This window comes from Anomaloglossus baeobatrachus, chromosome 8, assembly GCF_048569485.1.
Source record: "Anomaloglossus baeobatrachus isolate aAnoBae1 chromosome 8, aAnoBae1.hap1, whole genome shotgun sequence".
Taxonomy (NCBI): Eukaryota; Metazoa; Chordata; class Amphibia; order Anura; family Aromobatidae; genus Anomaloglossus; species Anomaloglossus baeobatrachus.
The window spans coordinates 49,331,229-49,343,465 of NC_134360.1; the positions used below are offsets into that span (position 1 = coordinate 49,331,229).

At 44.0% G+C, this 12,237-nt stretch overlaps 1 protein-coding gene across 1 annotated transcript in view; it reads right to left on the reverse strand.

The window, feature by feature from the left end:
• LMCD1 (LIM and cysteine rich domains 1) overlaps positions 1 to 11,723 on the reverse strand; it is a 31,672-nt gene extending 19,949 nt beyond the window's left edge. Inside the window, exon 1 of the mRNA XM_075320771.1 lies at positions 11,618 to 11,723. Coding sequence (XP_075176886.1) covers positions 11,618 to 11,644 — 27 coding nt within the window. The 5' untranslated portion in view covers positions 11,645 to 11,723. The remainder of the gene's footprint in view (positions 1 to 11,617) is intronic.
• Between the last annotated feature and the right edge of the window lie 514 nt (positions 11,724 to 12,237).

The window sequence follows — 12,237 nt, forward strand, 5'->3', positions numbered from 1 at the left end:
TGCAGATCCCCTGGGGCTGCCCTCTGCCGGCTGCTTACCAGTGCGTGTACCTGCTGCCATCTTTGGTGGCAGTAGTGAAGACTCCGCGGCCGGTCCAGTTCGCTCCCCCAAGCAAGTGAACAGTACCTTGGGTCCAGTAGACCCACTAATACAGCGCTCGAATATAACAACACTATAGACTATCGCTTTAAATAGGGAAAGTCACGCTACCTATAGCTGCCACTAGGGGGAGCTTGAGTTTACTGAAGACAGATTTACCAAATGGCTTTTTTATGGTCATCTAGGAATCCCTTCACTGCTGTCCTCTATGTGACTTTATCCCCCGCCTCTGCTGGGAGCTGTAGTACCCCATCATTTGAAGACCTGCTAGAAGTATTTTTAATAATTGCAGTACCTCTGTCACCCTGATGGAGGCACTAACAAATTATTATAAAATACTCGGGGGGCATGCCCCTAGCTCTGATTTCTGGGTGGTATTACAGATCATTCCTCCATTAGGTCTTCATATTTCATCTCTTCAGAATTTACTACTTAGTAAAATTGGGTAAAATTACAAAACACGGCTCCTGTGAAATGGAGGAGACTGTAAGAAAATGCCACGTAACCGCTCCACTATACCAGCGCGGCTGCAATTCCACCGTTATAATAGGATTATCTTCGGCTATAATTTATTTTTTCCCGTTTGATAGGCATTAAATAGCAGCTGGTATTGTGCTCAGTCATGCTTGAGAGTTTTCTAAGAAAGTAAGTGCCCCCCTATCCTAGAAGAATTATTATTAGATTTGCCTAATGCATATATCAAGCTCAGGATTGTGCCCCCCTCTCGCCAGTACCGTACAATAGACCTAGAGGGACAGAGGATATGGGGGCTCTATGAGGAGCTTGCAATCTAAAAAGGTTGTCAAAATGATTTCAGAAAGATGGCGATGTCTGGAAATAGAAAAACATGGCTACTTTCTTCCACAAAGAGCGCCACATGTGTCTCCATTATACAATGTAACGAGGTGTGCAACTGTGAATGTAACCAGCAAGCATCTTCCTTCCTCATCCACCAGGCCTAACCCTTTAAGACTCCTAGATGGGTGGATGTCAGTACTCAGCAGCTGGCTGTACAGAATACAGGAGGCTCAAGGTCCTTTAAAAATAAACAATAGATTCAGAGATCAAAGTCAAGTCTGAGCCATGACAGCTTCCAACCAATCAGGACAGCTCCCAACCAGGAGTAGTGATCCCATGGAGCTCAGTGACAGCTGCAGTTCTACAAAAAATGACATTGGAAGTTGATTTGCTACAATGTATCAGTGCAGATAAAAGCAGGAGTTCACATTTGTGCTGCTGATGATGATCAGTCACCGGAATCTCTGGACTGGATACATTGTAACCAACTGTCAATATTTAAAAAATTTATGTGGATGGAATTTCAAACTATTTTTAAAATTCTGGGCATTCTAAGATTCTTAAAGCTGCAGCATCAACATTCCGTTGCAGAAATGCAAGTTTTCACCCTTCAGGCTGCATTCTCACAATGAATATTTGATGCATTTTTTTTTATACTACATATGTTCGTTCACAAAAAACAGTGTATGTGGTTGAGTCTTATGTAAATCTCAGACCCGTTGTGCTATTTTAACACTATGGAAATTGACATACGGTGCATTCTTCAAATCCACAAGATGTCGATTTCTTTTGAGTAGGCCTTGGCTTTTTTCATGCTTTTATATTTTATCCTTTTTTGCTTGCTTCTTTTAATCAATAAAAACAAGGAAAAGTCATCCCAGCAAAGTCTATGAGAATCCTGACTTGCTGTGCACACGTTGCTTCTTTTTTCCTTGCAGTTTTTGTTGCTGACAAAAGAAGCAGCATGATAATTGTTTCTGCGTTTTTTCCTGCTTTTTTTCACCAATTGACTTCAACATGTAAGGGTATGTGCGCACGTTGCTTTTTACCTGCTTTTTTGCTGCTTTTTCTTCTGCGCTGTTTAATGCCAAAATGGATGTGTTCTTCTATTCAAGCAAAGTCTATGGGAATTTGGGTTTCTTGTTCACACTATGTTGTTCAAAATGCTGCCTTTTTGTGGCAGAACTTTGGTCAAAAACTCAGCTTTGCAGTGCAAAACCCAAATGGCAAAAACAATTGACATGTTGCTTCTTTGAAAAGCTGAGTTTTTGACCAAAGTTCTGCCACAAAAAGGCAGCATTTTGAACAACATAGTGTGAACAAGAAACCCAAATTCCCATAGACTATGCTTGAATAGAAGAACACATCCATTTTGGCATTAAACAGCGCAGAAGAAAAAGCAGCAAAAAAGCAGGTAAAAAGCAACGTGCGCACATACCCTAATGCACACGTTGCTTTTTTTGTGTGTTGTTATGTGGTTTTTTGACGTCACTAGAGTTCCCTGTAGCCATTTCCTCATCTCATGGTCTTTACCACGGGAAATTGGTGCAAGGAACTCCAGTGACGTCAGAAGGTGAATGGAGTTCATTCCAGTGGATCACCGGGGTTTACTGCAGATTCGCCGGCATGAACTCGATTCACCTTGTGACGGGGTTTCCTGCACCTACATCACATAGCCAGTGTCAGAAGACATTTTCTCATCTCGCAGTCTTTACCATGGGACCTTGCTGCATGGAACTCCGGTGACGTCACAAGGTGAATCGAGTTCATGACGGCGGATTACCGGGGTTTCCTGCAGATTCGCCGGCATGAACTCGGTTCACCTTGTGACATCACCGAGGTTCCCTGTATCTAATCCACATAGCCAGTGTCAGCAGCCATTTCCTCACCTTGCGGTCTTTACCATGGGACCTTGTTGTATGGAACTCCGGTGATGTCACTTGGTGAATCAAGTTCATGCCAGGATCACTGAGGTTTCTTGCAGATCCACCAATATGATCTCCGTTCACCTTGTGATGTCACTGGGGTTCTCGGCACCTAGGCCACATAGCCAGTGTCAGAAGACATTTTCTCATCTCGCAGTCTTTACCATGGGACCTTGTTGCAGGGAACTCTGGTAACATAGGTGCTGTGGTCTGTGCGGCGAAATGTACCCCAGTAACTCGGGGTTGTCATTGTGAGGACCCAGGGTTATCATGGCAGCGATTGGGTCCCTGTGATAGCAAGGGGAACTAATGCACAGGAGTCTAGTCAATAGCATGCAATAAAAGATATTTAGAAATACTTTTTCTAAATATCTCTTTATCTATGCTAGTAGATACAGGGACGATTAGGCAGGGATTAGCAATATGCACCCAGAACTGCTCGTGGTTCTGGGTACATATTGGACCTGACAGGTTCCCTTGAAAGGACTCATTCACATGTCAATTTTTTTCACATATGAGAAAAAAAAACAGACCAAGTTGCATCAGTGATTTTGGTCATCGATTCATCAAATAAAAAGGTTTCTCTATCCTTTTCCTATCTAACACAGACCCATGGACTTGCATTGCTGAGATTGATCCAACAATCAAATCAATATCGAAAATGCCTCCACGATAATGGACTGTCATAGGTATAAGTGCGCTATCCATGAGAAAATAAAATGAAAACCAGATGTGTGAATGAGCCTGAAGTCTGACATGATCACTCAGCTTTCCCAGAGTCCTGAATGGCAGTTCACTATGCTGCAAGAATGAAGAGAAAGAAGGAGGATACTGAAGTTACATTGTTTCTTTTACAGATGCATTGCTACAAATCATATAGGGCAAGCGACCTGGCATTAACCATAGCAATACTGCAACACCCTCCAACAATCAGACCAGGTGGACATGGCTATGCATTGAACTCCTTCCTACATACCCACCACTTTACTGCCCCATTGTTCTCGGGTCAGTCCAGTTCTGGGGCACTTGCTGGTGACCCATTTTGGGGTCAAGTATATTGTGTGCACATCAGAGATCTGCAGGCAGCAAGACACATGTTTCTGTCCATTCTGGCTCCTGCAGACGACAGTGCTATCCATCCAAAAATCGGATTGCACTCAAACCATTATTCATTGAGGCAGTGGACACGTCCCCCTCAAAAAAAAAAAAAAAAAAAAATTGGACCACACTGATTTTTTTTTTATTCTCCACCTTTGACAAAAATGGATCAGACCCTAATCAACATAATCAGACCGATGGAAAAAATATGGTCATGTGAAGCCAGCCTAAGGCTTCTATTACACGGCCGTGTTTCCGGTACATGTGACGTCCGTTTTCACATCTACCGGAGACATGGACATAAGTAGACCCATTAAAATCAATACGCATACGCCCCTGTTTTCATACCGTGTGTCCGTGTGATCCATTCGGCGACGTGCGTTTTCTGTAGTCAGCAAGAGTGTCACACGGACCGCAAACTGTTGTGATCCGTGTCACTCATACCGGGGGAATCACAGGGGACATAAAAATAAAGAATTTTTATACTTACCTCTCTCCAGAGCTGTTGTTTCTGCCTCTGCTGTTGCTTCCGGGTCCTGATCATTAAGCTCATAAATATTCACTGCACTGATTGCAGACCCGGAAATAACAGCAGTGCTAACGGCAGGTAAGTATACCAGCTCATGCTGTCCGAACCCGGAAGTAACAGCAGCATTGGAGACAGGTAAGTATATCAGCTCATGCTGTCCGGACCCGGAAGTATCAGCAGCCCAGGAGACTGTTAATCCTATCAGCTCATGCTGTCCAGACCCGGAAGTAACAGCAGCACTGGAGACAGGTAAGTATAATGGATAATGACACTGACACTGGGGGTACAGGATAATGACACTGACACTAGGGTTACAGGATACTGACACTGGGGGTTGTTAAAAATATACCCTTAAGTATATTTTTCTTCAAATACGTGATAAGCGCATAAAAGACAAAACTTAAAAAAATGTAGAAAAGTGAATAGATGTATTTTTATATCTAATAAATTGGTTTCCAAAGCTCATGCTCATGCTGTCCGGACCCGGAAGTAACAGCAGCGCAGGAGACTGGTAAGTATATCAGCTCATGCTGTCTGAACCCGGAAGTAACAGCAGCACAGGAGACTGATAAGTATATCAGCTCATGCTGTCTGAACTCGGAAGTAACAGCAGCGCAGCAGACTGCTAAGTATATCAGCTCATGCTGTCCGGACCCGGAAGTAACAGCAGCACCAGAGATTGGTAAGTGTATCAGCTCATGCTGTCTGAACCTGGAAGTAACAGCAGCACCGAAGATAGGTAAATATACCAGCTCATGCTGTCCGTGTGCTATTCGGATGTCACATGGATGGCACAGGGATAGCACACTAAACACACACAGACCCGCAACACACATCCGTTTTTTTTGTACGTGTGCGGTACGTATTTGCACGTACTGGAGACACGTACACATGGAGACCCATGTTAATCAATGGTAGATGGCACACGCACGTAAAATCAAACGGAACGTGTGTCCGTGTCGTAAGTATGTGTGTGCGCTTTTCTACACGGACGACATGTCCGTTTTTTGCCGGCAGCACGCAGGCACGGACCCGCTTTAGTCTATGGGTCCGTGCCTGCACGGACCGCACACGGAGTATGTCCGTGTTCAGCACGTATCGTCCGTGTCCGTTTTTAATCACGAAATCTGAAACACTTGTTACCAATCTATCAGGTCAATTGATGGCAAACAAAAACACCAGGATCTCATGATGAATGATTAACAACGTTAATTGGGTAAGAATGCGGGCCTTTATAAACGGACAGCACACGAACAGCACACGTACGTATTTTATGTCAATACGGACATTCCACACGCACACACGGCTTGCATATGCCATCACAGGGATGCCATACGTACCGGAGAAACGCCCCAAAAAAACGGAACACAGACCCGAAAAACGGACCGTGTTACACGGACGTTTTTTTGCGGAAGTGTGTTTTAGGCCACACCATAGACCGTGTAAAATGTTCTCGTTTTGCACAGATGTGTGAAATAAGCCTAATAGTGACTATATAAAAGCCAACAAAATATATTGTAAAAAAAGGTCCTTATTCTAGTGGAAACAGTCAACAAGCAGGCTGAATACTGTTAACTGAGCCTTCGATTGGACCTTATTATAATTTGTGTAGATCCTCAACATAAATCTGTTTATAAACAAACAAATATTTGGTACATGGACATCCATAAATATTTAACACTCTCTTTGGTTAATGGATTCTGGGGAGGACCCATTCATAAAAGGACTCCATAATACACTAAAATTACAACCTAGAGGTGCACAAAACCAAAACCAGATCTGGCAACAGCAGTTTGTGGATTCTTTTCGGCATAATATATTGCAAAAACAAGTGAAAATGGAAAAAAAATAGACAAACACTAAAAAAATAGTGGATTTTGTGTTTATTGACTTTGGGGTCATTGTTGGTCATAGGCGGAGCGTGCATTTACCTTCACCAAACAGAAATCGATATCTCCCATCTCGGAGGCGACGTTAATATTTAACAATATATTTAACAATAGATAAGAAGTGTTTTGTAGAATAGAATAATACATCTGGGCCTGATTTCTGAGGCCACATTTTATAAGGTTGTTGCAGTTTGCAGCATTCATCGTATCCGTTAATAAGCACCCCGTCTTTCCGCAGCCAGGGGTCTCCCCTGTAAATCTCAGCACTGCGCAGACCCCTGAATGCTGGCCAGCCTGCAGCCTTACACAATGGGACCTGTGTGCAGGGCAGAGACTGGGAATAAACCATCTGCATCTGGAATCAATTTCTCAATAATAATGGAGCAGGGAGGATAAACCTCCTCCAACCCTTCCTGGCAGCAGATCCAACGCTGCATCCGGCATCATGTACCTGGATCTGCTGAAATTCCTACATAATTGAGACATTTCGCTGGAGATTCCCGGTCTGAGGATCATCCAGTGTCTCTCCGGTCTGGGGTATTTCATATGACTGTCAAATATATCACAGATACATGAGAAAACACAGGAGCAGCCAAATTACCCAGACAATGAGCCGGCGTACATAATACAATGAGCTCATGTATGAGACATGGAGATATGGTGTATCTAAGCCATGCATGATGAGCTGGTGTATCTAATCCTAATGTGTATAATAATATACTGTATGTAGCGCAAGAGTATCCAAGTCTATCATGTGTAATACTCTTCCAGTGTATCCAAGTAGTCTATCGTGTATCCAAGTCTATCATGTGTGATACCTTTCTAGTGTATCCACGTCTGTCATGTATGATACTCTTCCAGTGTATCCAAGTCTATCATGTGCATCCAAGTCTATCATGTGTGATACTCTTCTAATGTATCCAAGTCTATCATGTGTGATACACTTCTAGTGTATCCAAGTCTGTCATGTATGATACTCTTCCAGTGTATCCAAGTCGATCATGTGTATCCAAGTCGATCATGTGTGATACTCTTCCAGTGCATCCAAGTCTACCATGTGTGATACTCTTCTAGTGTATAAAAGTCTCTCATGTGTGATACTCTTCTAGTGTATCCAAGTCTTTCATATGTGATACTCTTCCATTATATCCATGTCTCTCCTGTGTGATACTCTTCTGGTGTACCCAAGTCTATCATATGTGATACTCTTCCATTATATCCCAGACTTTCATGTGTGATACTCTTCTAGTGTATCCAAGTCTATCATGCGTATCCAAGTCTATCATGTGGTGTGATACTCTTCTAGTGTATCCAAGTCTCATGTGTGATACTCTTCTAGTGTATCCAAGTCTCTCATGTGTGATACTCTTCTAGTGTATCCAAGTCTATCATCTGCGATACTCTTCTAGTGTATCCAAGTCTCTCATGTGTGATACTCTTCTAGTGTATCCAAGTCTATCATCTGCGATACTCTTCTAGTGTATCCAAGTCTCTCATGTGTGATACTCTTCTAGTGTATCCAAGTCTCTCATGTGTGAAACTCTTCTAGTGTATCCAAGTCTCTCATGTGTGATACTCTTCTTTTGTATCCAAGTCTCTCATGTGTGATACTCTTCTGGTGTATCCAAGTCTCTCATGTGTGATACTTTTCTTTTGTATCCAAGTCTCTCATGTGTGATACTCTTCTGGTGTATCCAAGTCTCTCATGTGTGATACTCTTCTTTTGTATCCAAGTCTCTCATGTGTGATACTCTTCTGGTGTATCCAAGTCTCTCATGTGTGATACTTTTCTTTTGTATCCAAGTCTCTCATGTGTGATACTCTTCTGGTGTATCCAAGTCTCTCATGTGTGATACTCTTCTAGTGTACCCATCCCCATCGTGTGTTTTCGGATCCAGTGTATCTAATCCCATCCTGCGTGGTGCAGTCCTAGCACTCAGTATTTCGGTATTTATTTAGCACATCTGTTTTTCCGTGCTGGCGCCGCACACGCTGCCTGATCTTGTTTTGCGGTGTGTGACAGGAGTTTTCGTGTTCTGTTCTTGCCCGAGGTTCCAGCTCCAGAATCGTCTACATTCAGCCTCATTTCCATAGGGTTCAGTGACGGGCTGGGTGCGGTTACCTGCCCCGCTGCATCGCACCCCGCTCCGGTGCCGGAGCCTGTCTGACTACATATTTACCAGTCTGGCATTGGAAGGACACTGGAGGAATCCATACCTAGAGGCCGGGCAATAAAGGATGGCTACAAACCGGAACCGCACAAGAGTGAACTGAGGTCCTCATGTACCCCCCCCCCCCCCCCAACAAGAATCAAAGACAGAGCAATAACCTGACCAAACAACATGAGAGATAGCAGAGAAATAATCAAGGAATAATACGGATGTCTGACCAATAAATCTACAGAAAATGTGCAACGTGACAATATTCCCTTATACTCCTGAGCTGCACTCACTATTCTGCTGGTGCAGTCACTGTGTGCATACATTACATTACTTATCCTGAGTTATATCCTGTATTATACTCCAGAGCTGCACTCACTGTATACATACATTACATTACTATCCTGTCTTATACTCCTGAGCTGCAGTCACTGTGTACATACATTACATATCCTGTACTGATCCTGAATTACATCCTTTATTATACTCCAGAGCTGCACTCACTATTCTGCTGGTGCAGTCACTGTGTACATACATTACATTAATTATCTTGTCTTATACTCCAGAGCTGCACTCACTATTCGGCTGGTGCAGTCACTGTGTACATACATTAAAATACTTATCCTATACTGATCCTGAGTTACCTCCTGTATTATACTTCAGAGCTGCACTCACTATTCTGCTGGTGCAGTCACTGTGTACATACATTACATTACTTATCCTGTACTGATCCTGAGTTGCATCCTGAATTATATTCCAGAGCTGAACTCACTATTCTGCTGGTGCAGTCATTACTGCATTAGTTATCCTGTACTGATCCTGAGTTACAGCTTGTATTATACTCCAGAGCTGTGCTCACTATTCTGCTGGTGCAGTCACTGTGTACATACATTTCATCCAGCAGTCAAGTCAGTATTCCCAGGCAGGTATTCCTGAGTTACAGCTTGTATTCTACTCCAGAGCTGTGCTCGCTATTCTGCTGGTGCAGTCACTGAGTGCATACATTACATTACTTATCCTGTACCGATCCTGAGTTATATCCTGTATTATACTCCAGAGCTGCACTCACTATTCTGCTGGTGCAGCCACTGTGTACATACATTACATTACTGATCCTAAGTTACATCCTGTATTATACTCCAGAGCTGCACTCACTGTGTACATATATTACATTACTTTTCCGGTAATGATCCTGAGTTACATCTTGTATTATCCTCCAGAGCTGTGCTCACTCTTCTGCTGGTGCAGTCACTTTGTACATACATTACTTATTCTGTGCTGATCCAGAATTACATCCTATATTATACTCCAGAGCTGCACTCACTATTCTGTTGGTGGAGTCACTGTGTACATACATTACATCCCGCAGTCAGGTCAGTATTCCCAGGCAGTAATCAGCCTGACACAGGATCATCAATGGGGCAAGAGACACAAACATCAATCAAAAGAGGAGTTGAGGATGCCTAAGGAGGTGGTTTGGAGGGCCTGGGAATAGTGACCTGACTGCTGGACCAAGGTCCTGAGATGTGACTCATGTCTACTATCAACCAAGTGATTGCAGCTCTGTAATGTATATACATACATATGTACACAGTGACTGCACCAGCAGAATAGTGAGTGCAGCTCTGAAGTATAATGCAGTATGTAACTCAGGATCAGTACAGGATAAGTAATGTAATGTATGTACACAGTGACTGCACTAGCAGAATAGTGAGTGCAGCTCTGGAGTATAATACAGGATATAACTCCGGATCAGTACAGGATAAGTAATGTAATGTATGTACACAGTGACTGCACCAGCAGAATAGTGATTACAGCTCTGGAGTATAATACAGGATGTACCTCAGGATCAATACAGGATAAGTAATGTAATGTGTGTACACAGTGACTCCACCAGCAGAATAGTGAGTGCAGTTCTGGAGTATAATACAGGATGTACCTCAGGATCAATACAGCATAAGTAATGTAATGTATGTACACAGTGACTCCACCAGCAGAATAGTGAGTGCAGCTCTGGAGTATAATACTGCATGTAACTCAGGATCAGTACAGGATAAGTAATGTAATGTATCTGGACACAGTGACTGTACCAGCAGAATAGTGAGTGCAGCTCTGGGGTATGATACCTTATGTATATATGTCCTCCTCTGTAGTTTCTACCAGGCGCAGTGACAGGAGGGTACACGCAGACAGTCACATCCCCCTTTATGTAGGGCTGAGCGCTGCTCCTGCAGACAGTATTATTTATACTTCTGCTGAGAGCCTCTTGTGTTGGGGAAGTGTTTGGCTGACATAGTGCAGGCGGCCGTCATTCATTTGAATGACACAAGCCGGGAACACGCGCTCTTCTCCGCGGCGCTCGTTACTCACCTATTATTACCGTGGACTTTGGATGAATTGTTTCCTGCAGATCATCCGCCCCTCCATTCTCTATCAGTGCCCCCCTATATATGGAGTCAGGGCGGGTGTCTTACAGGGGGCACAAACTAAAGGATCAGCCCCCAGAAGAAATAAAAATAATAAAAATTCCCCAGGAAATGTAAATTGTTCCATTGTTTTTTCTTTCCAGTTGTAAATATTTCTCTTCAGCGGTTACATAGTTATATCTGTTTCTGGGAAAGCTGGAGAGCAACTTCACACCTTCCGAGCGGCTGGTCACCCAGCTTTCTGAGGCTCCTGAATGGCAGATCTGCTCTGGGGTCGCACATGAGGATGACCTCTATCCTATTTGGGGCATATCTTCCATATCTGGGAACGCTTTGACTGTTGATCTATGGCATCTACATGCTGGGAGTTGTAGTTCTACAACAGGAGTCATCGATTGCTTAGCTTACACTAGGGCATTTTACACTATTAGAATAGTCTGTGGATAATATCTGGGATGCGGTGCTGGGACTTGTAGTACTTGTGTCTGGGAAACATCATCATTTCACAGTATCTGGAGGATATGCAATTGTGAAATCAGCATGAGACTTGTAGTTCCACAGCTGTGACCTCAGAGCTAGAGCCTAACCTGTGCCATGCTCTGCTGGTACTTGTAGTTCAACAGCACAGGTAGTAGCATTAGCATTATAATATGCTGGGTATAATGGAAATAGCTTTTTGCTCATCTGCACTCACCTTCAGGGTCCCCGCGCTGAGCTCCATCTCTTGGGTTGTCAGGGTTGTCAGGGTTGTCAGGGTTGTCAGGGTTGTCAGTCTTCCACCTGCAGCTCCTTCAGTCTAAGTTCCCAGCACAGACTGATTCATGAAACTTTAACCCAGAGCTAAAACTCCTAAAACTCCGCCAGCCAATCCCGCCCTAGAGTCCGCCTCCCACCAATAGGGCTGAGGGCTCAGGGCTCAGAGCTCGGGGCTCAGGGCTCAGGAGTCAGAGCTCAGGTGTTTTAGGGCTGAGGGCTCAGCTCAGTACTCAGTGCTCAGGAGTCAGAGCTCAGGGCTCAGGGGCCAGGGCTGATGGCTCAGAGCTCAGAGCTAAGATCTCAGGGCTGAGGGCTCAGAAGTCAGAGCTCAGGGCTAAGCCCAGTACTCAGTGCTCAGGAGTCAGAGCTCAGGTTTTAGGGCTGAGGGTTTAGAGTTCAGGAGTCAGAGCTCAGGGCTCAGAAGACAGGGTTTAGGGCTGAGAGCTCAGAGCTCAGGGCTGAGGACTCAGCTGAGGGCTCAGGAGTCAGGGCTGAAGACTCAGGGCTCAGAGCTAAGATCTCAGAGCTGAGGACCCAGGGCTGAGGGCTCAGAAGTCT